The sequence below is a fragment of the Falco rusticolus genome, chromosome 4, assembly GCF_015220075.1.
Source record: "Falco rusticolus isolate bFalRus1 chromosome 4, bFalRus1.pri, whole genome shotgun sequence".
Lineage (NCBI taxonomy): Eukaryota > Metazoa > Chordata > Aves > Falconiformes > Falconidae > Falco > Falco rusticolus.
In genome coordinates this window covers 78628768-78656356 of record NC_051190.1, presented here as the reverse complement: position 1 = coordinate 78656356, position 27589 = coordinate 78628768, and the positions used below count along the sequence as shown (strand labels likewise).

General features: G+C 40.2%; 1 protein-coding gene across 2 annotated transcripts in view; it reads right to left on the bottom strand.

The window, feature by feature from the left end:
* Positions 1–10028: 10028 nt before the first annotated feature.
* GLCCI1 (glucocorticoid induced 1) overlaps positions 10029–27589 on the bottom strand; it is a 58349-nt gene continuing 40788 nt past the window's right edge. For both annotated transcript variants that reach the window (XM_037383111.1, XM_037383112.1), the window contains exons 5-8: positions 27006–27158; positions 19897–20107; positions 14081–14201; positions 10029–13009 (exon numbers count right to left, since the gene is read on the bottom strand). In XM_037383111.1, the coding sequence (XP_037239008.1) occupies positions 12661–13009; positions 14081–14201; positions 19897–20107; positions 27006–27158 (834 nt within the window). In that variant the 3' untranslated portion in view covers positions 10029–12660. The remainder of the gene's footprint in view (positions 13010–14080; positions 14202–19896; positions 20108–27005; positions 27159–27589) is intronic.

The following is a 27589-nucleotide window of genomic DNA, read 5'->3' as shown; positions in this document are numbered from 1 at the left end:
GTAAAGGCGTAGCTGCCAGTGTTGGGCCACTCCTCACTTTTTTGAGCCCACTTCCTCTTCTGCCCAGCATGCAGGTACTGCTTCCGCTCACTTGGTCCATCACCTACCTGCTTTCTCCTCCCTGGCAGGGCGGCACTGGGGCAGGCTGGCAAGGATGAGCTGGGCAGCGTAGGGGGCCCTGCTGTGCCGCAGGCTAGGCAGCCTCTGCCCCCTCTTCCTCGCCTCATCTGTGAGGACCTGGTGCAGGAGTTGGACCTCTGCCGCCGTAAGCCAGGGGCAGCCAGGGGCAGCCAGGACCCAGTGGATTTCTAGATCTTTTTAACACTACAGCTGGGTAAGTAACCTGAAGATGAGCCCTCACTGCAACCCAGGCACACTGTCTCATCTAGCCTTTGCTGTAAATCCCCCTCTGGTTAGCCTACTTTTACAATTTCTGCTCCTAGTAAACATCTTATTTTAAAATGAGCCACCATATGGGAAGGCAGGAAGCAGAGCAACAGCCAGGCTTGCCAACAGCCAGGCAGCAGAGGGTTTGCCTCAGCTGAGAAGCAGGAGCGCTGAGGCAGTCTAGCACAAACTAGGTACATACACATGAGCTGCTTCCCACTGTTGGGGCTGCCGGCCTCGCTCTGCATGTGCTTAGCACGCAGGGCCCAGCTGTGCCGCTGCCGAGATCCTGCTCAGGCACACGGAGACTCTGCCACCACAGCAAACCAGGGCACCACGGCCAAACAGGCCCTGCGGGTTCAGCAAGTCTCGCCTTGGGTAACCATCCAGCCTCCGGCGCCAAGGCGGACTGGCTTTGCAGTCAGTCAGCCCATCACCCAGCTGTTCATTAACAGTGCTCTCCTAAGCATAAGATTGACTTCTCCCCTCATCATTGACGAATGAGAAACCGGTGTCATCTTCTCTTGAAGTAACATAAGGTATTTGCCTGCACAGGAGCCCACCACATTAGACCTGCTGGAGCAGCTCCAGAGGGGGGCACGGAGATGGCTGGAGCGAGGGAGCACCTCTCCTGTGAGGGCAGGCTGAGGGGGCTGGGGCTGGTCAGCCTGGAGAGGAGAAGGCTCCGGCGACACCTTACTGTGGCTTTTCAGTATATAAAGGGGGCTTATAAGCAAGACTGAGAGAGACCTTTTTACCAGGGCCTGACGAGGGGCAACGGTTTTGAACAGAAAGAGGGTAGGGTCTAAACTGGATATAAGGAAGAAATCGTTTAGGAGAACGGTGGTGAGACACTGCAACAGGTTGCCCAAGGAAGTTGCAGTTGCCTCGACATTGGAAGTGTCCAAGGCCAGGCTGGATGGGGTTTTGAGCAACCTGGTCTAGTGGAAGGTGTCCCTGCCCGTGGCAGGGGGGTTGGACTAGAAAATCTTTACACGTCCCTTCCAACCCACACCATTCTGTGCGTCTGTGACAAAATGAGGAGGCTGCCATTTGGCAGGGAGCAGTGTACAATTCCCATCAACTGCATCAACTTTTAACTCTGTTCTATCATAGTGAAAGCTTGATGCGCCCAACCTTGTAATTAATCCATAAGCGGAAGGGTGTGAAGTTTTGGCTGCTTTCAAAAAATTACAAAATTTAAATTTAAAAGAGAGAAGCATGCTGTAGCTTGGAGGTGAAGGTCTGGCTCATTCTCCCTGCCATCTATTTACACTGACTGGTTGCTGTTGGAATCTTTATGGGGTAATGAATACCAAAAAAAGGAGAAAAAAAAAGTAGATAAGGGATTTTAGAAGTGACTGCAAACCTACCTAAACTCTTAAAAGAAGTTACAGCCAGTCTTCTCTTAAAACAAAGCCTTTCATCTAGCCCAGAAACCTACTCTGTAGGGCATTTCTTTTGTTTTGGACTTCCACAGCTATTACGGCAGTAGGAAGGGCCCCAGGACAGGTGCTGGAAGCCATATGCTTGCTTTATCAACAGGCTGGAGAGAGGAGGAAAAAAACACTGTAAAAGCGCTACACGATTCAATGATCCACCCTGACTCCATCTAGGTGGTGGATAACAGCTGGCTGCAGGAAGCAAGCATGCTGAACCTTAACAGGAGCAGGATCTGACAAGGAAAAAGCCAAACTCCTACTATTATTCCAAGTGCAATCCTCAGAATAAACCTTTGACACACAAAACAGAAATTAAAATCACGGGCCACTGAAGTAACTGCTTTGCTGTTACAGCTGCATATTTTCCCCGGACTGTTTAGGCAGCCTGTGTGGTCTTCCACCGTTATCTCTGCTTTGAACTTGCGTACCAGAGCTTCAGAACACTAAAGTCTGGCAACAGAGAGTGACCCTCACCGTGGCAGGGTGATAGCTTGATTTTATTTTTGGAAGACAGCAGAGGTTCCTAAGAATGAGACAAGCCCTGGAAGGATTTTTCAGATCTGTGGTTCAGCTGCGTCTTGGGCTGATCTGACCTTTCTGCAAGGGTGTCCCTGGATCTGGTGACAGCAGCCAGGGCTGCAAAGGAGCCAGAGGCACGTGAGCAGTTCAAGGCTTTTCCCACAAAATGCCAACCTATGCTGCCGAGTCACAGAAGCCTGCCCAGGACTCACCTTCGTGATCATCCCAATCCCATCTACATGTGGTCCACCACACCACAGTGTTCTAGCACCTGATCTGGCTGCAGACTTGGCCAAAAAAGAAAAAAAAAAAAAAAAAAAAAGGAAAGAAAAAAAAAGTTTGAGGCAGCAGAGGTCATGCTGGCACACAAGCCTGCACAGCAGGGAGATGACAGTGCTACCAGAGCCCTTGGGCAGGGCCTGGGGTCACCTCCACTTGTCACCAAACCACAGCCAAGGTTACCTGCAAGATAGCACAGCCATTACTGCTCTTCAGTTGGGAAACAATTACTAAAAGCCTTAATTGAACAATGTCTTCCTTTTGTCAGTCTTCAACCCTCCCACTCCCACACTGAGCACTTGGCAGCTTTTGCTTTCATTTTTAAGGGATGTGATCAGGGTCTCCTTGGAGGGGGAGAGCTCTTGGCTTCACCAGCCTTTGCCACGTTCATCAGTTATTATTGCCACGCTTCAAAGGCTGGATAGACCTCAGAGAGCGCAGGTCCATCTCACCGCTCACAGTTTAAGCTGTGGGAATGTCGCCAAAACAAAGTATAAAGGGAAACAAGATTAAAAAGTAAACAGAGGCATTCAGGAAGAAAGGCTGCACCGATGCTGCTCCAAGGCCCTCACTCTCACCCCCGCCCATTTTAACAGCCCATCCTGGTAGCCAACATTAAATGCAATTGGGAAACACTAAAAATCCATAATGGGTCATCTTCCTACTTGAGATTTGCAGGAGCAGATGGAACTGTTTGTCCTGGGGTGGTTTTTAATGAACAATACAGCTTGCCTGTAAGTGGTTTGGGTTCCCTCTCCATCCCCCATAAACACATGAAGTATCTAATGGAAGGCTTAATTGAGGTTGAGGTACGTAATGTTTTGGGTTTTTTTTTTTTTTCTTTGATGTTGTTATCTAAGTGAAAAAAGGAAAGATACAGGAAAATGCTTTCATGGCCTCAAAACAAGTCCTCCTGTTGCGTAGCATCACCACAAGTTCCTTTCCACAGGGAAGACTTAATCCCATCTACACACCATCAGCACCGACAAAATCTCTGCCAAGGTACTTAAGCTTCTGCACCAGGGCATATGAACAAAACCACACCACGCCTCACCCATGGCAGCGTCACGTAGCTTGGGGCCGGTCTTACCATGATTCATGGTTTCATGATGGTTCCTGTCCCCATCTTACTGCCAGAGCCCAAAACACTGTGATGCTACCTGCCTTAAGTCCTGAAGGCTGCAGGAGATCAGGTCACATCCTCTTGGTTTGCAATGAGGAGGAAACCTCTCCCAGTCATCAGAGATGGTGGAAAGGAGACTCCCACGCAGGAGGGGCAGGCAGAGCCTGTACTTGCCAGATTGGGAAATGGAGACTCCCACGATGGTGAAGGCTGGGAGCTGGTGACTTTCCAGCACCAGGAGGATGGCTGCTGCTCCACCTGCAGATCTGCATTTGCAGAACAGGGCCAATGCCATGGGAGCTGTGTCCCAAGAAGCCCCTGCACCTGCCAGGCCTGGGCCACGCAGCAGTACTAGGAGGCAGCAGCAGTGGACAACTTCCCCGCTGCCAACCCGATGCCATCATTTAGGGAGGTTGGCGGCTTGCTGGGGACTTGCATCCCAGACATCATGGAGACACTGCTGAGGCCAGTCAAGTGACAAAGTGGTGGTCCAGGTTTGGCAAACAAGGGTGCAGGGTGATGTATTCAGGAGAGATCTTGGAGATGACAAAGGGCGGGCCCACTCCAGGTGACCCAAATACACAAAATACAGAGAAAACAGCACTGTGGGGAGCTCTCCTAATGCTTCTGAGAGGTCAGGGTGGCCCCTGAAGGGGCTGTACGCTAATGCATGCAGCCCGGGGAGCAAACAGGAGGAACTGGAGGCCTGCACGCAGTTCCAGGGATACCATCTCACTGGGATCAGGGTTGTGGTGGGACAGCTTACACAACTGGAGCACTGCCATGGCTGGATATGGGCTCTTTAGATAGGACCAGACAGGATGGTGAGGAGGGAAAGCTGCCCTATATCTGGGAAGGATGCCGTGGGATGAGTGGTGACCCAGCTCATGGGTCAGGATTAGAGGGCAGACCAACATGGGTGACTTGTGATGAGTGTCTGCCACAAGACCACCTGATCACAAGGGAGTATATGAGGCCTTCTTCAGAAAATTGGAAGAAGCCTCCCATTCATAGGCCCTGTTCCCTGGGAGCCTTGAACCACCGTGAGATCTGCTGGAGAGACAACACAGCAGCAGACAAGCAACCCAGGTTTCTGTAGTACCCCCGTAACCTCCCGAGACAGCCAAGGAGCTGGTGAGAGGAGACGCTCAGCTAGACTGCACACCTACAAAGAACAGCTCATCAGGCACATGAAGGTTGGGGCAGGTTTGGCCAAAGTTACCAGAAGACAGTGAAGTTTAGGATCCTGAAAGGAAGGGGGGAAAAACAAAAAGCCAGATCACAACTATCGACTTTAGGAGAGCAGACTGTGACCCCTTCAGGGACCTGCTTGTAAGTTGTGGGATACAGCTGTGGCTACATCCATGGGATACAGAACTGGAAAGGAGTCTAGGAGACCTGGCTGATTTTCAAGGATCACCTGCTTCAAGCTCAGTCCCTCCTCTCTAACTCAGTGCTGTAGAAGGCTCGGGTGGAATGTCATCCATGTGGATTAGTATCTGAAATGGGAGAAGGGGGACTGGTTTCAAAAAAGGTGGACCCAGACTTTTCTCACTGCTGCCCAGAGACAATGGACAAACTGAAATACAGGATACTCCATTTAAACGTACCAAAATACTTTTTTTTACTGTAAGCGTGGTCAAACACTGGAACAGGTTGCCCATGGACATTGTAGAGTCTCTGTCCCTGGAGATACTCCAAACCCAACAGGACACCGCCTGAGCAACCTGCTCCAGCTGACATTTATGACAATTACATTTTTGATCCAGAGAGTTATATCTAAAACTTTACGTTCCAAATCCAGAATATTCTTACAAGTCTATTCAACAGTCCCTAATCCCAAAGGCACATACATCTTTAGTTTCCCTCTGTGCATTTCCACAGGCACCACAGGGCAGCTATGCAAATACCAAGACCCCAGGCTGCTGGGATGCCCCACACTGAAGTTCTCACAGGATTTCCAAACAAGCTTCTCCCACCCCCCCCCCCCCCCCCCCGAGTGCCTAGTTTGTTTTCCAGTCTAGTAGGTACATTTTCTCACTTCCTGGAAACCAAACCAAATCATGCTACAGTGCTGCATTCAACAGCCTTTCAGTTAGGATGCCACCAAGGAGACAGACCACAATCTACAGATGGCCTGGTTTGGAGAACAAATGACACTTACGCAAGCTAATGCTCCTCTGGAGTATTAAGGGATCCACTGTCCTAACCCAGAGAACATCCTGTGCATATAAATATGCACATACAAGGTTGCTCTCCAAATCAGGTACGGGTAGGGCCTAGGCTGCCTTTGCTTTCCCACTGCTTAGAAAGTGAAAGACCTATCACCATCTTCATCGCCCCCAAGGGTTTAGTGTTCCCCTCCAGAAGAAGGTCAAAACAGAAGGTACTCCCTAGAGGGAAGCAGGTTTCTTAGGTACTGAATGCAGAAAGTGTCTGAACTGTCCCTTGACATTCCTCATGAGAACAGAAAACACACCCACCATTGTACCCAACTCCATTTCACGAACAAGAGCCCCTCAATGAGGTGGCAATCCTTAACGTACACGCACGTGCCCCATCCAAAATAAAGCCATGCGGTGCCAGTCTGTAGTATGGTATCACCTCTGTACTGTCACAGAGATGTAAGGCTACACCTGAAACATTTTTTCAGCGACTGACACCAAAATGCTGATTGTTTTTCAGCATTCAGGAGGTAGAACGAATCAGAATCTAAAGGAATCACAAAAGCAGAGCCAAGTGGGTTTTTTTCCTACTTCCTAAAAACAATGTTTAGTTTCAAAAGGCAACACCCTTACTTTTTCTTCCACGAGAATGTTCTTCCTTCCCTGCCTAACAAGCCGAAAGATACCACCAATCTTATGGAGAGAGTATCACAGAGATAGGGCAGGACCAGCCTTAACAGGGAGCCTAGTTTCTTTTAGCTTTCTCCTCGGAGAAAGAACCTCTTTCCACAACAATCTCAAGAGCTCTCAGATCTCCTCTCCTCTTGCAGTGAGCAGTTAGACACCCGGAATTAATTAGCAGGACTGTTACGCCCAGCAGTCTGGATTTAGATAACGCTATTTACTTACAGCTTATTTGGATAAGTAAAAGTAAAAACAAGGGTAAAAGAAATAGATTACCATGGGTATTACTAAACATACGTTGCCCTGAGCAAACCGTTTCTCAACCAACAGTTGTACAAATCACTGCAAAGTTTCACCACACAACTTCACTATGCACATACACACACACACACTTTTTTAAAAACCCAGAACTTATTTTTCTACAGGCACAGTTATTAGCCTAATTGTGCTTCATTAACAAGCCCAGTTTCTAATTCGAGAGGTAAAAAAAAAAAAAAAAAAAAAAAAAAAAGATTACACAACTTCCTCTTCTCCCAGGCTACCAGCTCTTCTGCATTTTGAGTTTCCAGGCTACAGTTCAAGGCAGCCAATTTAACATCAGAACTTGTTACAACCTGAGATAAAATTTCAAGTTCTTAAAAAACTGGCCATCTCTCTATCCAGCTTCATCTGACTATTATTATTTCTTGTTGTCAACTGTATTAGCAGTTTAACTTGCATGTTCACTTACTTCCAATGTGGTCTTTACTGAGGAAACACTCTACCTTCTCAATCAGCGTTTTCCAATCAGCCCCACTTCAGTGACACGTTATTTCTGTGACCTGCTGCACTCCAAAAAGACACCGCCTACTCTCCAAAACTGCAGTGCTATTGAGGATGTGACAGAAATCAAACCCACTGTGTAAAGCCTCTCAACCACCTCTGCTTTACTGGAGACTTCATTCATGTGTGACAAACCAAAAATTTTCAGAAGCCAGAAATTACCTTCAAAGAACTATTCCAGACAGTTTCTTTAAAAAGTGTTAATTCTCTAGTTAAAAGTATTGCAGCATACCACTTTTTTACTGATGCAAGAATGCCTATGGTAGTTTAAAAAAATCTACTTCTTTTAAAGTCAACTGAAATATGAAAAGACTCAAATAAACATGAGTTAGTAAGGCTTATAAAAACATCTTTGAGCACATCCTTTGTAAAATCATCTTATTTTAGGCATATCAGTACTTGAAAAAATCCACCTTTGCAAGTTGGTCCAGTACCTAATTACTTTTAGCGCTAAAATAAATCCACTTTTCTACTGTGAATTCCTCTAGCTTCCTTTTCTTACTGCTTTAGTATTCCATGTCTGTTAAATTTAAGCAGCTGATTACTAAGTATTTCATATGTAGGTATTTACTAATTGGAATTAAATGTCACTCAACCACCAACATAAACATGCTGAGCCCCTACAAAACCTTGCTGCATGTCTTTTCCAGTACCTCACTCATTCCTATAGTTCTTCCCTGAGTCTTCTCCAGCCTTTTACAGCGTCTCCTGAACGAGACAGTTTTCCAGGACCAGCTACACTAACGCAAACAGAGAAAGATATACGTATCTTAACTGCATGACAATATTTGAACAACTTTCTGTAGCCAAGTACCAAGTATGAATGGCTGTACATGTACAACCCAGTAACAGGTGTACTTTCCCAACTTGCACTCCTTCCCTGCGTTTAGTTTCTGGCAACACACTGTATGAACTATGGTTACTCCCTCCCAATTCTGTAGCTTCAGATTTGTGTTTGCACGGCTATATTTTGCAAAGCATGCCAGGCTGTTTTACAACAGTAATTGATTTATACTTCTACTAGTCATCTGTCATCTTCAAGCTGCTTGGATTTTACCTCAAGTAACAGATGAAGGTATCAATCCATTACCACAGAGTCAGGCCAGGAGCTAGTTTGCTAAGCCCCAGTGGTCTTTGCTTGCAACTGTGATGTCAGTCAACATCTCTAATCCATTCAATGTCTTGTGTTTATTTTGCATTAGTCCAGGGTTACATTTGAATACTATAAAGCTACTGAGACTCTACCCTCGGGCCAGTATCTGGCCCTTCCCAAGAGCTGGTCTGTCAGGAAGCCATGGATCATTTCCCTGACCGTATCCTCCTTCCTAAAAGAAGCAGGTCACTATCTGTTGCCCTCTACCCCCCGCATAGGTAGCCAAGAGCTCCCCTTACACAGCCCTCCAGTCTCTTCAGAGTCCTTCCAGAGCCATGAATTACTAGAAAATAAAATGTTCAAGTCAAGGAAGATCTTTTAGTCATGAAGCAGGGACACAAGGCAAAATAACTTCATTAGTATCTCATTTCATACCCTCGGCACATTTCAGACTGCTTGTCTTGGCTTTGAGGAAGACATACGCAGTGAATTACACCAAGCACACAACTTCCAAATGCGGCTTATGCAGAAGCGGCACGTTACCGCAACCGTAATATCCACGCAAGGCCTAGGTGCACCTGGGTGGCGAAGAAGTTACCCGTGGTGCAAGTTGCAATGTGTCGATTCAGGACAAACCACGTACTTTTGTCAAAGTAATACTTGAGGAGAAGATGCCCTCCCCTGCAAGGGCAGCCTGAAACTGCTGCAGCCAAATCCTTTTAGAGGACAAGGCAGTCACAAAGTTTCTCCTAGCAAGTCCTGCAAGCTGATGATGAATTGGCAGAAACCAAGCAGTTTCTGACCGAAGAACATGAAGCATCTTCATAGCAAGGTGGGATAACTATGGCCTTTGAGGGTCCAGACTTTCAGCACTTTCAGTTAATATTTTTAACGTAGTTATACTGAAACCCTGTAACCCATGGGAAGTTGAAAACTTACATTTCCACTTACTGATAATGAGCATTAAACCATTCTTGATGGTTATTGCCATAGTGCTTCGGTAAACACTGACTTTGGAGGATTTACATGTATTTAAATATTATTATTCTTTCTTCCTCCCTCCTCCTCACCCCCCATCTGGAAAGAATTATTCTGCAAGTCAAATGACAATCATTTGACTCACACAAAACAACATGAAACCAAAACTGTCAGTAGATTTATACCACATCCTTTAGGGGTTTAGTTTAGTTTCACACAGTGAAACATCTAATGGCTTTCATAATTTTCAACAGATAACTTGAAATTAGCCATACCACAAACATAGCAGCAGATACACAGTTTCCAATAACACTTAACTGATATTTTTTCTATGCTCTGCAGAAAGAAAAGCCGTATTATATGCAGAAATAAAATATGCTATTTTTAAGCATATTTAAGCATTCTGCTATTTTTAGACATTTTCCCCTTCCTAGAACAGTGTTATGCAAAAAAAAAAAAAAAGATAAGAGATTAACATATTCTAGAAGACATGGCACACTAGTCATAAAGAAACATGGTTGACATTATTCTAGATGTAAACTTGGAGTAATATTAACCTTTAATCTCATTCTATAATGTTTCATACACAGTTTCCAACCCAAATAAATGAACTTTTGTGTGTTGTCTCCACCACTTCTTTTTTTAACTATAATTTTTATTTAAATAAGACACAGGAACTTCTATACTGAAAAAAATACAAAACAAAAGCCACACATTTCCTTGTGTAAAGCAATATTGTGTGATAACTTGAATACTGTTCAGCACAGTGGCTAGAAATAACAGTACAACTATGTACAAAACTTTAAACAATATTTGACAAATTTCTACAGCTGGATGTAGAATACAATTGAGATAAACAACTGCTGGGAAATTTACATGGCAAAGCATTAGCTTTAACACATTTGGTTCAAAACCTCCAAATCTGCCAAGAACAAATGTGCAATTTAATTAATATTTAGTTTCTCGTGGAAAAAAAAGAACACATAATGGCATTGCAAATATTGTACAGACCTCATCACTGATCTAAAAACCACTCATCATATCCCTGGTAACCTAACACCAACAACCGAGACTACGACTTCTTATCTGGACATAACTAGAGCATAAAAAGATCATCATACTGCAGTGTTAATCTAGAAAGAAAAATATTAAAAGGAATCAATACTTAACATCACGAGTATTTTCTCCCCTTTTATCTTCAGTCTATAAAATATATAGTGTTTTCACCTAGGCCTGAGATTAGTAGGGTTAAAGATGGCTGTTGTGTTTCAGGAAGGTTTTTCACATGAAAATGGTTAGAGACAGACCTCTCCCTCCTCTATTTTCTGCAAGGGGAGTCAAAAAACAGTGACTGTTTTATAGGCTGCAGATTCCACCTTGTAAGATAGTATTAACAAAAACACAGTAATAAAAAGGAAACAATGTTTTATCTCCAAAGAAAGCACACATTTAGTGAGTAGTTATTGGTGGCTCACTCCCACCCCCCTCCAATCTCATCTTCAGCAGAGGAAAAAACCATAATGGAGCAAGTTTAAATGCTCAGTAGCTGCAGGCTACTAATCCCTTCAGTTCCTGGAAAAGGTGAACCTTATTCTCTTAGGAGCAGACAGCATAAATGTAGTTCCACTGAGCTGAAAGCAATGGAGCAAGAACATCAAGTTTATTTTGCCTTTGGGGTCCTCTTTGTATCACAGGAAATTACCTCTGAAAGCAATGTTCCTCTTGTTCCAGTACAACAGAAGAGCATCACTAACCCGTTCTTGCCATGTACTATTTTGAGAAAGTGTCCTGCCTGCAAAACCAGGATTATTTTACAAGGATTTTTTTTTAATTCACACTTGAGGGGGGAAACACACTTTTACACACACAAGTTTAACTGGAAGTTATGGGCGAAGCTTTGATTAAGTAACATAAACTTAAAACCTATTGTCTTCCCCACCCCTCTTAGAACACCCACTTGCTACTTCTGGACTTTAATCCAAACACAATTACTCACTACATAAATAAAACGCTGCTCATCTAACACTGCTTGACAAAATCTGAAAACCTACTTCCAACCAGCAAATGAATGAGTATTTCCAAAAGAGAAACTAAACATTAATTTGACTTTTAGACGGTAACAGTAGCATTTCACATCCTTAACTGCCAACAACAACATGAGAGGAAATCCCCGTCACCCCCTGTGAAACCTGAAAGAATTTCTGTTCTTGAACAAAAACATTCTTGTCTTTCAAAATCCTCTCGCACACAATGTGGAATGTTTCTCATGTACAGCCTAGTACTGAACACTTTATTTGCAACAGTTTAACAGTCATTAACTGAGCAACACCTGAAACCTTTAAATGCCACATTTTTACATATATTGAAATGACAGTAAATGCAACAGTTGTTTTACTTGTAAGCACATGAAAAAGTGATATACATCACAGATTTGCTGGTTCTCCTCATGTTCACCCATGTCCAGGGTCATCGTTCACCTGGATCTGAATGCACTTATTCCAAGAAAGTGGAATGTAATGAGGAAATATTAATGCATAAAATAAAGGCAAAAGAGTGATGTTCCCTCTTTAGCTTTGTAGCTGTAAAATATTTTATATCCCAATATGATATACATTCCAAGTTACCTGAGTTTACACTTCAAGAGAAGTACCTGAAGCTAGGCCATAGGGTGGGCACTGTGCAACTGTTGTGGCCATTTTTTTTTTTTTTTTTTTTGCATTGTGTGTATTACAGAAGTTAGAAACATAAACACCTGGATCAATTGTAAACATAATCCTGAAGTACAGTATTTTCCATAGGACACAACACAGCAAGACATTTTCTATTCAGACAGGCAACTTTTTTTTTTATATATATATATAGAGCTTATTCATACTGTAGAATTTGAAACAGAACACAGGACACAGTACTAATCTGGTCAAACATACTATGAAATGCATAGTCTCCACTTAAAACGCTTAATGATATACGGATTCTGCAGGCATTACTGCTTTCTCACAAAAAATGCTGAATATGAATTCGGTCCCTGTCAAGAACAGCGTTGAGATTTTTTCTGAATGCTGCTAAGTATTCTGTGTTGTTCTGAAAGGTTGCCACCTCATGCAGATGTATCTGAATGATTATCTCCTCAATCCTTGTTTCAAGGGCAGAGGCCCGCTCCACCTGGGTCTAGATTAACACGTAGCTCTGAGGAGAGGAATGGTCTTCAGTCTGAATTTCTTGCAAAAGCGGCTGCTGCTGTTGGGACGGTTGCTGTACTGGGACCTCTGTAGAGTCCATTGTGCTGGTGTCATCTGACAGAGATGAGAAAGAGATCCGAGACGAAAGCTGCTCAACAGTCAGGGTGCTCAAAGCTGTGCTTTGACTAGAGTTTGGAGAGTTCTTCAGCGTCAGGTCTGAAGCGGGAAGGAGGGGGCCCAGAAGTTTTACAGGACAAAAAGCTGATCCAGTTGGGATGAAATTAACCTTGTTTTTGTCAGGACATGAAAAGAGAGGGGCTGAGACAGGCTGACGAGACCTACAACAAGAAAAAAGATTATATACCTGGCCAACCAAGATGTTTTATATGTCGTGAACTTTGTGGTTCTACACGTTGCTAAAATGTGAATGACAAGGAATGGGATTAATTGGACAGAGGGGCAAACATCTTCCATATTGGTAGTCAGCTAACTGATCCACAGCATTAAAAATAGTACCATCACATTATGATTTGATAATTACTGGATCAACATGCAACTTCCAGCAAGAAAAATCTGTAGTTCATATGCATATGAAAAAATGCTGCGGTAATTTAGAATGGCACAAATTCTTCTTTAATAAAAACACTGCAGAAACAACACATTTAGTCACATTAAATCCCTTTGAAAACCTCCATGAAATAGACCTCTCCTTTCACATATTCTGTAATTTGTCTGGAGGCTTCCTCCACAACCCAGCATTGCTCCCTTCACCATCCAGCAGGCAATGAATATTGTTAAGAGCAAGAAATGTCCCCTCCTTAATTCTTTCATCCACAGGAGCTAAGCATGCAACCTCGACAGCATGTGCTCAAATACTGCTGAGTCTAGGGGAAAAAGACATAATGTCCAGGAGTTTAATTTCCGATTTGTTGCTCAGCAAAAATATTGAGCAAAGTCTATGCCATAAGTATACTACTGTCTACAAACACTTTACATATGCTTCATTTTATTTTGTATGTTTCATTCATATTAAACTGTAACCTATGCTTCAAAGAGATAAACAATTATGACAAGGAGAGTTTTTGCTTTAAGCCATGAACATTTTAAAAGTTAATAAAAAAAATATGGAAAGAGGTTTATAAATTCTTAGGAAATTAAAGGTACCTTTCTTTTCTGCTTGGATTTTTACTGCCCTTTATAAATGCACATAAAGAGTTCAAGCATAAAAGACTCCATTTCCTCTTCAAACCAACGTGAACACTTCAACCTCTCTTCTGTACAAACTCTAAGAATAGTTTGCTCCTGAAAAACTCATCAGCTGGAATAGTTTATTCATCTGCAGTTGAATAGGCTCAGTAAACAGGTTTACTGCTTTGCAGATACCAGCTGATACAAAAGGCATTACTTACGACATTTCCTCAAAGACCTTCACTCGCTCACATCCCTCTGGGGGCTCTCGTTTGAACATGTAGCTGTTGTTTGGTTTGGGAGATGAGGCATACTTGGGCAACGGTGAGCTACTCCCACTGTCTGAAAATTTAAAGCAGTTATATTACTAGAGATTGAGAGTGCTTTGTAATTAAATTCGATTTCCAAACAAGATGCCTTTTTTCACAATTTAGCCACTATGCTGGTTTGCTTCTACTACAATGCTTCCTTTATTGCAGGCTATTTCTAACAGCCTTGTATAGCACATTTATTCTGAATAAAGCTTCAGTGCAGCAGTAATCTATCATATAACAACACATAACAGAAGGATATTTTTATCCAGAACACTGCAATCGGAACAAAGCAGAGCTGTCATCCTGGAAACAAATACGTTCCATATTATGTATTTCAAAAACCATAAATGAACAAGGTAATATGCATAATACATGCAGAAGAATTATGAGTGGTAATGATAACACACCTTTCTCACTGTATAAACACAGTTATTGAAAACGTGTGTATACAGCACGTATCTTATTTTAAAATGTAATTCTTCACTGGAATATTGACCTCATTGGTCTCATGAATAGTTCAGAAGTTACAAACACGCTTTGTTTCTTTGCAACGCAAGTACCGATACCGCATCATTACAGTGTCCTATCTTATTTGCTTCACAATTGTGAAGCTGTTTTAGCATCCAAAATAAAACTTTCACAATTCAATTCTCCCATCACTACCAACTGTATGACACAGGTATTCTTTGTAATGCCAGCTGTCTGTGTCTATTTTACTAGACACACTTAGAAGTAAAGGTGTGAAGATCTAGGACACAAGGCAATAGGCAGATTTCTTTGTACTTCTCAGAAAATAAACGAGAGAAGGCTCAACTGCACAAAAGTTTGAAAAATTAAGACTATGAAAGGATTCATTTTAAACACTCATCTTGACAACATGATATTCAATGCATTAAGGAAATAAAGTAGGTACGCAAATAACTACTCACAGAAAATTAGCTTTCTGCAGTGGCTTCTACCTTTTTCAAAGAGCAACATCTATTTCAGGCTAGTATTAGTGGCTCCCTAATTCCCTGAGAGGATCCCTCAACTTACAAACACACCTTATTTGGAGAAAAATAACTGCTCTTGCTTTAGCTCCTTTTGAGTCTTTCCACCAACGTGGGGTACCTTACCATTTTTAACTCAGGTACCTTTGCTTATTCTGCTGTTGTTCATGTGTGCCATGAAGCAACCAAAGCTTCAAGCACTATGAATCACTGAAGCATATACAGTTGTCTTTAACAGCTGACAAAGAGTAACTACATAAACTTTTGTAGAACCATGACTCAAATACAAAGGCTAATCATTAGAGGTTTTGAAACATCTCTGCTTACTCTTACAAGACACAAATCAACTCAAACGGCACACTTCCCTCTGAAGATTTACTATGAAAGATACCAGAAAAAAGCCCAGTTGAAGCAAACCTCGGCAGCATATTGATTATTCAGTTCATTCCTGCTGCAGAGCGAACACAGAACTTCTATTTACAGAATTTTAGGCGTTAACTGTACGAAGGCAGAAAAAGCTTGGAGACAATACAGGTATCTGCCAAGCTGGGAGCATGATGGTCCGGTTGGCATCTTTCCACTGTTGGCCCACACAGCTCATTCCAAACACAGAAATCATTAACAGAACCCAGACAGTTTGTTTCCTCCTTCTAATATTTAAAATTGAAGATCCAAGTTTCTATTTAAAAAAATTGAGACACAAATGTGCTACTGTTCATTCCACCAAACAGTGGGAAACTGTGGAAGTACATCCAAGGAAAGAATCAAATGGAATTCAAATTTAAGTCAGTTCTTGGAAGATTTAGAGTCTTGTCTAGCCAGTTCAGTTTTCAATCAAGTTTTTGGTTTATTTAGCCCTGGCTGGCTGAAACTTTCTATATAAGACAGCTGTTAAACAAGTAAAAGACATGACATTGTATAACTTAACCATGCTGTTTCTCCCTCTGCCCTCCCTGCTTTTAAAGCTTACTAAGTTGTTAGCTTTTCATTTTGGCCAAATACACACATTACTGTTTGAAAAACACATGTGGTTATTAGCAGGCTCGCATGTACGAGCTTGGTGTTGGTTCTACACCTACAGCAGCAGTGCAGGAACAGAAGTGCACTGGGAAAATAGGCTATGAGTTAAAGTGGCAAGAGATGGATATTAGAGCTTAAGCCAGTGTATCTTGTAAGTTCGTAAGTGCTAAACTGTCACGTTAGCAATCCTTCATGGCACTGCAAATGTTGTGTTCTCAAGCTGTACTACTTACACATTTTTTTTTACTGTCTGCAAGGCTGCAATCAATGCATGTGCCTTCACGGCACAGGACACATCTGAATCTTGCTCCCACCAGCAGGGTGTGCACTGCTGGCCCGTACCAGCTAACTAATCAACTTTCATTAAGATGACAATGATTGAAGATTAACAGATGTAACCTTTAAAGTGAGTTTTGTTACCATAACCGCAGAGCAGACAATATGGAGCCTTATTACACAGAATTTGTAAACATAAATGTTCAAAATGGATATATTCTGTTATCTAGAAAATGTTTAAGACTGTAATTACACATTAAAAATACTATTTTAACCAGAAGACTTAATATCTCAAATTCTAGCTTGCATATATTACAGCACAAAAGGAGGCAAACTAAAAAAGAACCCGTAAAACAATTTTTTGAGTGACAAAACTTAAAGGAAACAAGAAACTTTGCCAGCGAGCCTTGGGATTTGTTTTGATAGGTTCAAAACCACCTTTGCTTCTTAAGACTATCCACAGACTTCACACACAACTTTCATTTTAAAAACTATGAATCAGATGCCCAGAAGTTAAAAAGTATCTTTAATTCATGAACATTTTGCTTGTAACAGCCTGCTAGCAGCAGCGGGAATACTCAGTGCTACACAAAAGCACCTAAATCAAAATCCCAGAAAGCAGGTTACACTATCTATTTTTGTACACCACCACCCCCGCCCATTTTTGCCTTTGAACTTTACCTCTGCCAGGGCTGCTAAGTCTGCTGTGTAGCACACTAAATTGTATTCTCATGGACCACAGTATCATAAAACAAACCTAGTGAAACTGGTAGCTTTAATGCAGCAAGGCAGTCACTTGCCTTGCAATAGGCTGATATTTGAAAACAAAATCGTAAAGCCAGATGCCATTAAAATACCTTCTCTCCCACCCTTCCCTCCCTGCTCCAATCAATACCATTTACTGCTACTGCTCCATTTGGAGAAGTATTGTGGGCCTTTTCTGAAATTTAGCTTTCACTATCTTTTGAAAAATTCAATAGATTTAGCAGCTTCTTGCAGAAATGTAAACCAAACAGCTGATACAGTCCAAAGAGCAGCTGTGAGGGCCTCAGGCCAAAGCAGAGCTTTGCACAAGAAATAAAAGATGCTTTAGAAATGTAAAGCAGTGCTGTGTCTATACAAAGTGCTGGCTCCTCTCACTGCTCATGTCTCTCAGTCAAACTACTAACCTTTCTTTCCTATTTAGCTACACACTCAGGAGCATTCATAAAGCTGGTAATTATATTTTGTAATGGTAAAGGCAAATTATTCCCGTAGAGAGGGAAGTAAAACCTCAACTTGAGAAAAGTTACAGAAAAATATGTTAGGTTTAAAATGTCTACATTTGGTTATACAATGCACTTTTCAAAACTTAACAGGCCTCTCAGCAAACTCATGACAGTTTTATTCCAGCAGAACAAAAACGTTTAAAATGAAGGTGCAAAAAACTGTCTGAGTTTTGTTTCATAAAGCAGTTAACATCCACAACAGATGTTAATAAATTGTCTCTCAAAACTTGTTATTCTTTTATAATTTCTGCTTGTATCCCTCATTTACCTATGATTTACCTATTTTGAAGTTCATTCTTATTCAGAAGAACTAGCCTGTGGGATCTTAATGATCTGAGAACAAAAGGCACCTTTCTGACTTTACTTTTACAACCTCTAAACAAATTACTTTGCCTTGGAAAAATCACTACACATTTTTCTAGTTTCTACCTTGCCCTTAAAGAACAAAGTTTTGATGAGAAGTTAAAGCTTTTATTTTTTGTAAGCACAGTATTAAGTACCTTAATTTAAAAATGCCATTACATTAGCTTTACAAAGCTGGCTGTCTATCACCATCACTATACACTACTGCTACAGTGGACTTTTGATATAAACCTAGCATTAAAGCCAGTCTTAAAACCAAAATCCACAAATAAGTATCTACTCATTGTAAAGTTCAGCAGTAAATTTTACTCCAATTAGCTGTTCAAGATATCCAAGGCAGGAGATAAAAACCCTTGAAAAGCATTAAGAAGATTAGATACACTGTTGTCTTCACTTACTACTGCCAATAAAGTATCACTGAAAACTCCAATTACTGTGATAACTGAGTAGTAACTGCAAAAGGAATTATTCTTTTAATTCCCTTGCTTTTTAACTCATATTTATTATCAGGACATATATGAACAAATTTACCTGTCACGATGTTTCCTTGTGTGCTAATACTTTAGTGGATGTGTCTCTAGTGATTCAGTGTTGACAACACATTACAATTCACACGCATACTACAAGAAAGAAAAAGGGTGGGGAAGCTAATATCTCTGTTATATTTGGAGCACGGCCAACTATCATGTTGAGCTAAGACTTTGATGTGATTAATTTATACACGTGCACACAGCCACCCCCCCATTCAGGATCTGGGCAGGTGGATTTGATTTCCACTACTTCCTTTTAAATCCAAGATGGGAAAGCAATACTTTTCAGAAACCAAGAAAAGCTATTATTTCTCCTGCTACCTTTCCCTAATCTTATTCCCAAATTACTTTAAGAATTATTAAACAGAAAATATTTGCAGAAAAAGCTTGAGCTTACTTATGACCTCAAAATACTGCTGTCTTTAGCTTGGTAAATCTACAATGCATCTTGAGTTTTCACTTCCTCTGTGAAACTCACTATGCTTAGCTTGCATGTTTTCCCCAAACACTGCATCCCTCCCAACCAAAGTCCGTGTTTCCAGCTAGCTGACCAGAAGCCCAAGAGAAATTTCATTAGCAAACAGTTGTTCAAAAAACCAGTGTAAAAATGTTTTTACACTGGTGCCTGTATTTTCATACTACATGTTCTGTCAGTAACTCCTAATTACTGAAACTCCAGTTTACTCCCTCTACAAAACCAAATGACATTTTACAGACTTTGAAAAAAATGAAGGATATTGACATATAAACATATAAATTATTCAGAAATTTTGGGTTGTTATGCACCATACACAGAGAAGTAATTACTTTCCATCAGATTGTTCAAACTCAGATATGAGGCTCCTCACCAAATAGCTTCAAGAGGAACGTAAGAATTCAGAAGCACTTTTAAAAGCAGTCCAAAACTTCAGCATCACCATTTTGATCAGCAAGTAACTCACCCATGATGAATATATAGTCTACCACAAACTTTCTTGAAACCTTTTTTTAAACACAAACATATTACAGTCTGAATTCTTCACATTAGAATCTTCATAAATAGTTAAGACTGTTTGCTGTGCTCCTCTGACATATTTATGGAAGATGTTTGTGAAGTTTCACAAACAAGAGGGAAAAAGATATGTAAACAAACAAAACCAATTTTAAGATAAATCCTCAATCCCTCCCACAATCATCAAATAAAACCAAAAACTGATGTAATGAGTAAAATGAAGGTAGTTGTAAAAGCAGGACATCACATGCCTCCCATAGGTAAAGGCGGGCCATTCTACTCTCACCTTTATCACGGTCATAGAGTAAATCTTCTGTTGAGCAAGGACTCCCATCCTGAGATTCAGGAGGGCAAAAGGGAGACACACACGGTGAATGACTGCTGCAGCTGCTGCTGCGCTCCTGGACAGACGGAGTCTGAGTGTCAATGCTTCGTGTACTACTACTACGATAGTGAGCAGGTAGTGGGGCCCTTCGACCATCGGGGATATCCAAAGGCTGCAAGAGAAACAGGCAATTCAGGTTACAGAGGGAAGATCAAATTCCTAAGCGGTGTCAGCCTGCAGCACTCCTAACTACAGTAACGAGGCAAAGCCTTAAGGACAGAAAACGAGCAATTTCGGAAAGAAAAAAATTGACAGAAGTTAATAATGCAATGGACAATGGACACAACATTAATTGTGCTGAATGCTGGGACAATGAATGTACGGATGTTCCAAGCCAACTATATACTCTTAATGCAAAGTTAACCTCAGAACACATGTGCTAGTATTATGTTTTTATATTTTTAATGACAGTTTAAAAACCCAAACCTTTCAAATAAACAGATCTCTAATTACACTTAGTAATACAATTTTCAATAAAGGTCACTATTGTTATGAAAGAAAAACAGGTACCCTGACAGAGATCATATTTGGATAGAAGGGAAAGTAGAAAATGTCAAATACAGTTGCATACTATTGCCATAACAACCAAATGAATTACAACTATAAATGAAGCCATCCAAGTTTTGCTAGTAAGTCATAATTCTCTGACACACCTCTACATTCCATCCTTCACTTCTATAGGTGACTTCTGACAAAATGGCAACTAAGTAGATGATGCACAGGCTTACACAAGGTTCACAAGCTTTGTCTTGAACCAGAGCTAGTAAGCACTGCCTGCTCCTATCAGCCCAGTTGGCACTGGCCAGGGTGATCTTGCATCCCGTTCTGCAATATACTGTGTAGACATGTTCACAGGAGTGGATTGGCACGTTCTACTTACTTGTCCTTACCAGTGGAAAACCAGTTTTATCCTAAATACAGTGCTGCTTTAAATGTAAGAAATCAAATGAGAATTACCATTTTGCTTAAAAGAGAAGGGGAAAAAATGCCTGCAAGATTTAAATATAATTTATCCTCATTTCGGTGAGGACTGTATCCAAGTCATAGAGAACAACCCAAATGATCTAGCTACAAGAAAAAACGTTTTTCCTTCTCACTTCAAAAGAACGTTTTTATTCTATTGCTTTCCTCTTCTCCGTATACTCAAAAACTATAACAGTTATTGTTCCAGAGCCTAAAACGCAACCCAACACTTTCGCTAGCAATGAGGACATGAAACTTATTGGCCAAGTATCACATTCGTCTCTTTTCAGCAATAATCTATCCAGAAAACCACCACATATTACACAAAGAGGCAGACATAGCAGAGCTGGAAGATCCTTCTCTTAAGAGCCAGTTAATACCATTTCACATTTCAATTAAGAGCAAAGAAACACACTATAAAGAGAACATTACAGTTGCTACATCAAATGCTGAAAAGTTTGGACACGGCTGTGCGGTCTGTTCCAGCAGCTCCTTCACACTGTATATGTGTTACAACATGACTACATGTTGCTATTCCCACCACCCTCAACAGGCCATGACTCATTCAATGCACAAGACAGATGTGAAGCATTCTATCATTTGTTACACAGACAGCACAGAGGTAGAAAACAAGACTGAAGCTGTAGAAAGAAAGCAGTCTCATAATTAACATAACCAAAAAATAACTGCTATGCAGAACAGCATTTTTATTTCCACCTCTGCCATAAAAATTCTGTGAGATGACAGGAAGTCATTTGAACCAACCTTTTCTTTTATGGTATCTTTTCTGGATGTCCAGTCTATATAGGACTGATTTGCAAAAGTCTTCAACACTCACAGATGCAGCAGGCGACTATGGGAGCTGCACTTTAAACTCCTAAAATGGCATGCAGTATCCTGAACTACCTGAAGAATCACATTATAGAAGCCTGATGGATTTGTGTTTCTCCATCCATAAAGCGTAGATAATACCATCTTTCTTCTCACACAGGTGTGATAAAAAGAGAACAAAAATTCAAGACTCCTATTATATAGAAGCAAAAACCCAGGAAGAAATTCAGATTTCTAACTTCAAAGCAAGGTTTAATAGTGAGCATTAGGACACATATCTAATGAGGAGAAAACAAAAACACCAACAGCTGCTCATTAAGCGCATATACTAAGCTCTATGTAACAGGTAAAGGAAGGATTCCAGGGAGAGAAAAAAACAGTAAGTGATCACATAATTAAAGACTTCAGGATGACACAGATGTTCTTCCACACCTGGAAGAACAACACAGTCTTATGTAGTCAGGAAGCATATATACCAAATCACATATTTCAACCTCCACTGAATTAAAATTTGAGGTACAAAAAGTTATCTGTATTTTAAGACATGCCTCTAAATATACACACAACTAGAAAAAGTTAATATTTATCACTCTTTCCAAGTAAAGTAACTTTTAAGGCATAGAAAATGCCTGCAAATATTTCAGATTACTGTGCTTCTGAATTTCTTTCCCTTAGTTCTGCATCCAAGTTTTGACAAGTGCAAAAAACTTCAGGAAAATATCAACTAGAAGTATTCCACTTTTTAATAATTTTATGTATTCAACCTCATCAACATTGAAAAATACTCTAGAAGTTACTCTCCAAGAGACATGCCTAAACTATTCTAAAAACTAAGTCTTCACAATCTTACAACATAAGAAATAGGGTAGCTAACTTGATGGAACTGCAATTAGTTTTCACAACACTCGATGCATGGAAAACAACTAGAAATTAATGCATTCTATCTGCTGGGGTTTGGTTTGTTTGGTTTTGGGTTGGGGTTTTTTTTCTTGCAAAAGTGTCCAGTCATGTACTACCCTTATGTCAGATGTATTCTGACAGGACAACTGCCAACCCCTATAGGACAGGGTGTTCTTGGACACAGTTACATGATGCCTTCACATGCTTGCAATGGTGTGGAAATGCTCCATTTGACAACAACATGCATCTCTCAATACACTGTTAAAATTCAGCACATTGTTTTAAGCATCAGTATTTTCCTGGAAAAAAAACAAAAACGCCCTACTCAGTAGCATCAGGAACGATACTGTGATATACTAATGGGAGCCTTAAAAATAATCTGTTCTTCACAAGCCTTAGATCTATTTCGGAGGCAACTTCTTGAGAGCAAAACATTCAATGTTTTTGATTTAAAAACTGTTCTCTAGATTGGAACACAAAGGCAGATATAGGAAAGTGCTTCTTTCTTTTAGCATCAGTGAAGTCATCAACGTATTAGGTAAGGTGCGAGTGCAAAAACCGGTGATGTATCCTTGGAAGGAACACTATGAAAAAAACTCAAGACTTTTCAGATGAAGGATATGAAGATTTAAGTAAGGATCCTTTGCATATGTGCAAATTAGAAAAAGTTAATTTATTACAGGATTAAGTATTCTGATAGGTACATAAAACCATATTGCTATTTCCAGAAGCATCAGAAATCAAAACACGAAACATGTTAATCGTTTTACTTATATTGTGCGACAGTCCATCGAAATTGCTTCATTTCCAATTACTTCTGTGTACCTGAAAGATAGCTCTGGTAATATTTTTTTCCTATTACAAGACTTATGCATGTGTCTGTGTCCTGCTACAGGGCACTTTCCATTATTTTCGCAATGCACCCTGTAAGGGGGAACACTTCCGACCCCCCACTCTCAACAAGTCCATCATCTTATCGTACCGTTCTCCAACATTTGTGTTGTGGAGTCACAACGGGACAAAGAACAGAAGTCTGTCACAACTTCACAAAAAGTTGACTCTCGTTTACACGTTTTGGTGGGAACTGAGATATACCATCACAATTTCCTGGAAAACTAGTCACCAAGTTATAAAACAGGAAGGAAAATATATCCAGGATCTTTGAATAAATGCATGAGAAGATGAATTAAAGCTTATTAATAAATCTGAGGAGAAAGGTGATTAAGAAAGTGACTCAAAAAAAGCCGACTTTAACTTAGTTTTATGAAAGAAAAAGAACACCTTCAGCTAACTAAGCAAGATGAATGATCTGAAAGAATATACACTTAACATGGCTAAACTGAAAAGAATTTAGTATTTGGAATGCTTTGACCACTTACAATGCAAGCCCTCTAAACTTTATGGTCAATGAGATTATTAAAAGCTAATGACATAATGACATTACCGTATTATCACCTATCTTTGTGAAACACAAAAATAACAAGACTGATGTCTACAATAATTATTTTCACTTTTATAAGTAATAATACTTTTGTAAGTACAGTTTCTATTAAAATATGATTAAAAAACAGCAAAGAAGCACGTTTCAAACTGCTAACAGAACTAAGTCAGTACAAGAGAAGACAGAAGACATATTCCAAATCACTTTATATGTATTTTAAGAAGTAGGATTACAAAATTTCAAGTCGGCAAAAGGGAAAACAGAAAGTATGGTAACATCATACCCTACAAAACCCCAAAACAAGTCTAAAAAATAAACAGATTTGTGTATCTGAAGACTAAGCAAGGAAGTATGAAACTGGGAGAAAAGGTTCACTGGTTACCCATTTTAACCGGAGGCTAAATTAAAAAAGTAATTCAAGTAATAGCCATAAAACTATCCATAAAACTGCTTTAATATTAAGCTTATTTTTGTCCTACCTAGTCTGATTTCAATATATGAACTAAGAAGCATTTTTTAAAAGAAAAAATATTAAAATCACAAGTTTATACTGAAGAGATGAGACAGTAGTAGAAAAAAATTCAAGAACACTAGACTAAAATTCTTAAAAGTTTTAACAGAAATAAAATGCATTTTATTTTACTTGGGACAGCCCAAACGTGGTTATCGAAATGAAACGGAAGGAATTAGAAAGCTATTAATGTAGCACCTAAATCTGGGGTGTGTGTGATGGGTGGGGGGATGGGTGTGTGTGAAAAAATTCAGTAGTACGTGGCACCTAAAATAAAGGTAATATTCCTTCTTGGTGTTTTTAGCAGGTTGTATGTTATTCCCCAAATCTTTCCTGGCAAACAAATACAGATTCACAATAGGGCAACAAAGCATTTTATGCAGCTGGATATATAAATTCCTATGAAAATTAAGGTTTGAACACGCACTGTTAAAACTGTGAAGTAAAGGTGGAAACAGGTTAAAAGAAACAGGTTAAAACAGTTAAAACCAGCTGAAAATCTAGATGCACACCAATCTTACAAGTAAGCCTACAGAATAATTTATCCTTCACACATCACCCAAAGCAACCAACCACATTTGATTGCTATTTGAAAATACTTTCTAAAAATACAGAACGTTACAGCAAGTAAGAATGGCAGAAAATTGAAAGAAAAATAAATTGTTTCACTGACAGTGAAACTTAAGAATTTTGGTTTCCTATGATTTATCTTTTGTTCAGTAATTCCTAACCTTTAACCTAGCTGCACCAGCTCCCCCTGGCTAAAAACAGGCCAAACTGTTGTATTAGGAGAAAGTTCACCAGCAGTAAGATTGAGTAAATTACTCTTGTTATGATCTTCCTTAAGTAAGCTATATGAGATCAAGCTCAGAGACAGTGCTAGGAGTCCCACTTCAGGTCCCACTAGACCAGACTTCACAGAAATTAAGAGTAACATAGCAGGAAACAACCCTCTGCCCACAAAAATTGACTTCAAGGGCAATGTCTAATTTATGACTTTCTTTTGTGTCTGAAGACTCTCACCAGCTAGATGTTTGCAAGAACGGTTCACTATTGCCTTGGTTGCATAAACTGCTGAGCACCTCTGGCCCCATTCCAACAATGCACTTAAGTATGTGCTTAACTGTTTTGCTGGATCAGAGCCAGTACATTCAGTAACTTAGGAGTCTGAGTTCTGCATCCCAAGCAATAAGCTGTCAAAGCCCAAGGACAGCATTTATGAAGATGATTTGTCCGATAAATAAATGACATGTCCCCTAACCACAGGAGATTACAACCTTAGCCATAGCAATATAATGGTGGCACTGTAATATATACCTTTACATACTCTCTTTGGAGATGGTGCAACAAAGTTTATTGATTAGGGCTTTCGGTTTGTGTGCTTGTTTTTTTCCTTATTCCCTGTTACAACACACACCCCTTCTAAAGGGATGAGACAGGCTTAGGAAAGCAAACTTAGCATAAAACTTCTACTACTACAATATTTCATTCTTAAGACTGCTTTGTCTGCACAGCTAAGTCTCTGGAGAAGCCAGAACTATTCCAAAACTTCTTAAGTTTACTGCTGAAATGCAGAACTACAAATACAGGTTTTGAAATTCTAAACCTCTGATTAAAGTTTTATAGGTTGACTTGTACACTGAATTGCTACTACATGAGCACAAGAAAAGAACCTACATCTTAGAGAACACTAGAAAAAACAGTACTTTATTCCACAGCAGAAAATCTTCATTGGCTATTTAGGAAACAGTGGCTGTAAACCATGTTATTTCATGTTTTAAAGTGTCATCTAAGCACTCCAGCACTCCTCAATGACAATTCCAACTCCCGTTCTCCCACATAAGCAAAGCTGCCCATTTATCAGTATTTCCCATACAGAGATCTCCTATGACAGATCACAGCGGTTTCATGGAAGTAAAATGGTCCACATTCAGTTTATGGAAGAAAAGCATTAAAATAAAAAAGCAGAGCATAGCACAGGAAACTTTAAGTCTTGCCTAAGAAAGAGAATGCAAAATGAAGCAAATAAATTAATCTGGTCTCTAATTGCTACTGTAGCCTGAAGTATCTACATTTTCAAGCACTTGCATTTCACACAAAAACTTTCAAGTTCTCTACAGAAATGGCATTCTAAACAAAGTATATTTGGCCAGAAGCACTATAAAAACAAAAAAAAAAAAACCCCAAACCCCCAAAAACAAACATCACCCTAAAACACTAAACCAAAATTTTCAAACAAACAGTTCTTTGAAGAAAATTATTTTTAATTTCAGCCACAAGAAAGGTTACTCACTAGGAAGGTTTCCCATGTGTTTATAGATTATGAAGAAAAAAACAACCATAAACATGTTAATATAAGCTTACCTTGGATACTTCTTCTTTTCCACTGTTTTCTTTAATGAATACCTTTTCCAGTTCAGGGCTTATTCCTTCTACATTACACGGCACACGTGAAACAGTTGATTTTGGCACTGAAATGTTTGACAGTGGCATAGGGACTGATCTGGAAATAGAAGCCTAGAAGGTAGAGAGTAACATGATTTGAAGCTGGAACATGGAATAAAGACAGAAGCCTGAGACCAAAACTCTAAGCACTAAAGTACTAAATAAACTTAAAAAGCAAGAAGCTGTGTATTACTTTTACCATCTAGAAGATCGTCTTTACTTGGCAAATTTAAATAAGAAAAAATGTTTGCACAAATCAAAAGCCACTACAATTACCTCTACTTAATTCAAAGAAGTGTCCTATAACAAAAGCATTCTACTACTTCACTTATCAGTATGTAGGCAGCTATACATATTTTTTTAGATGTATTGACTACAGAATACACTGTAGGGGGATGGGGAGCACATGGGGGGTGGGGGGGCTGATGGTTTAACTGGGACCCAAAAGACATTTCGTAACGTTCCTAAGGCTTAACCACACAACTGAAATACTCACTGTACTT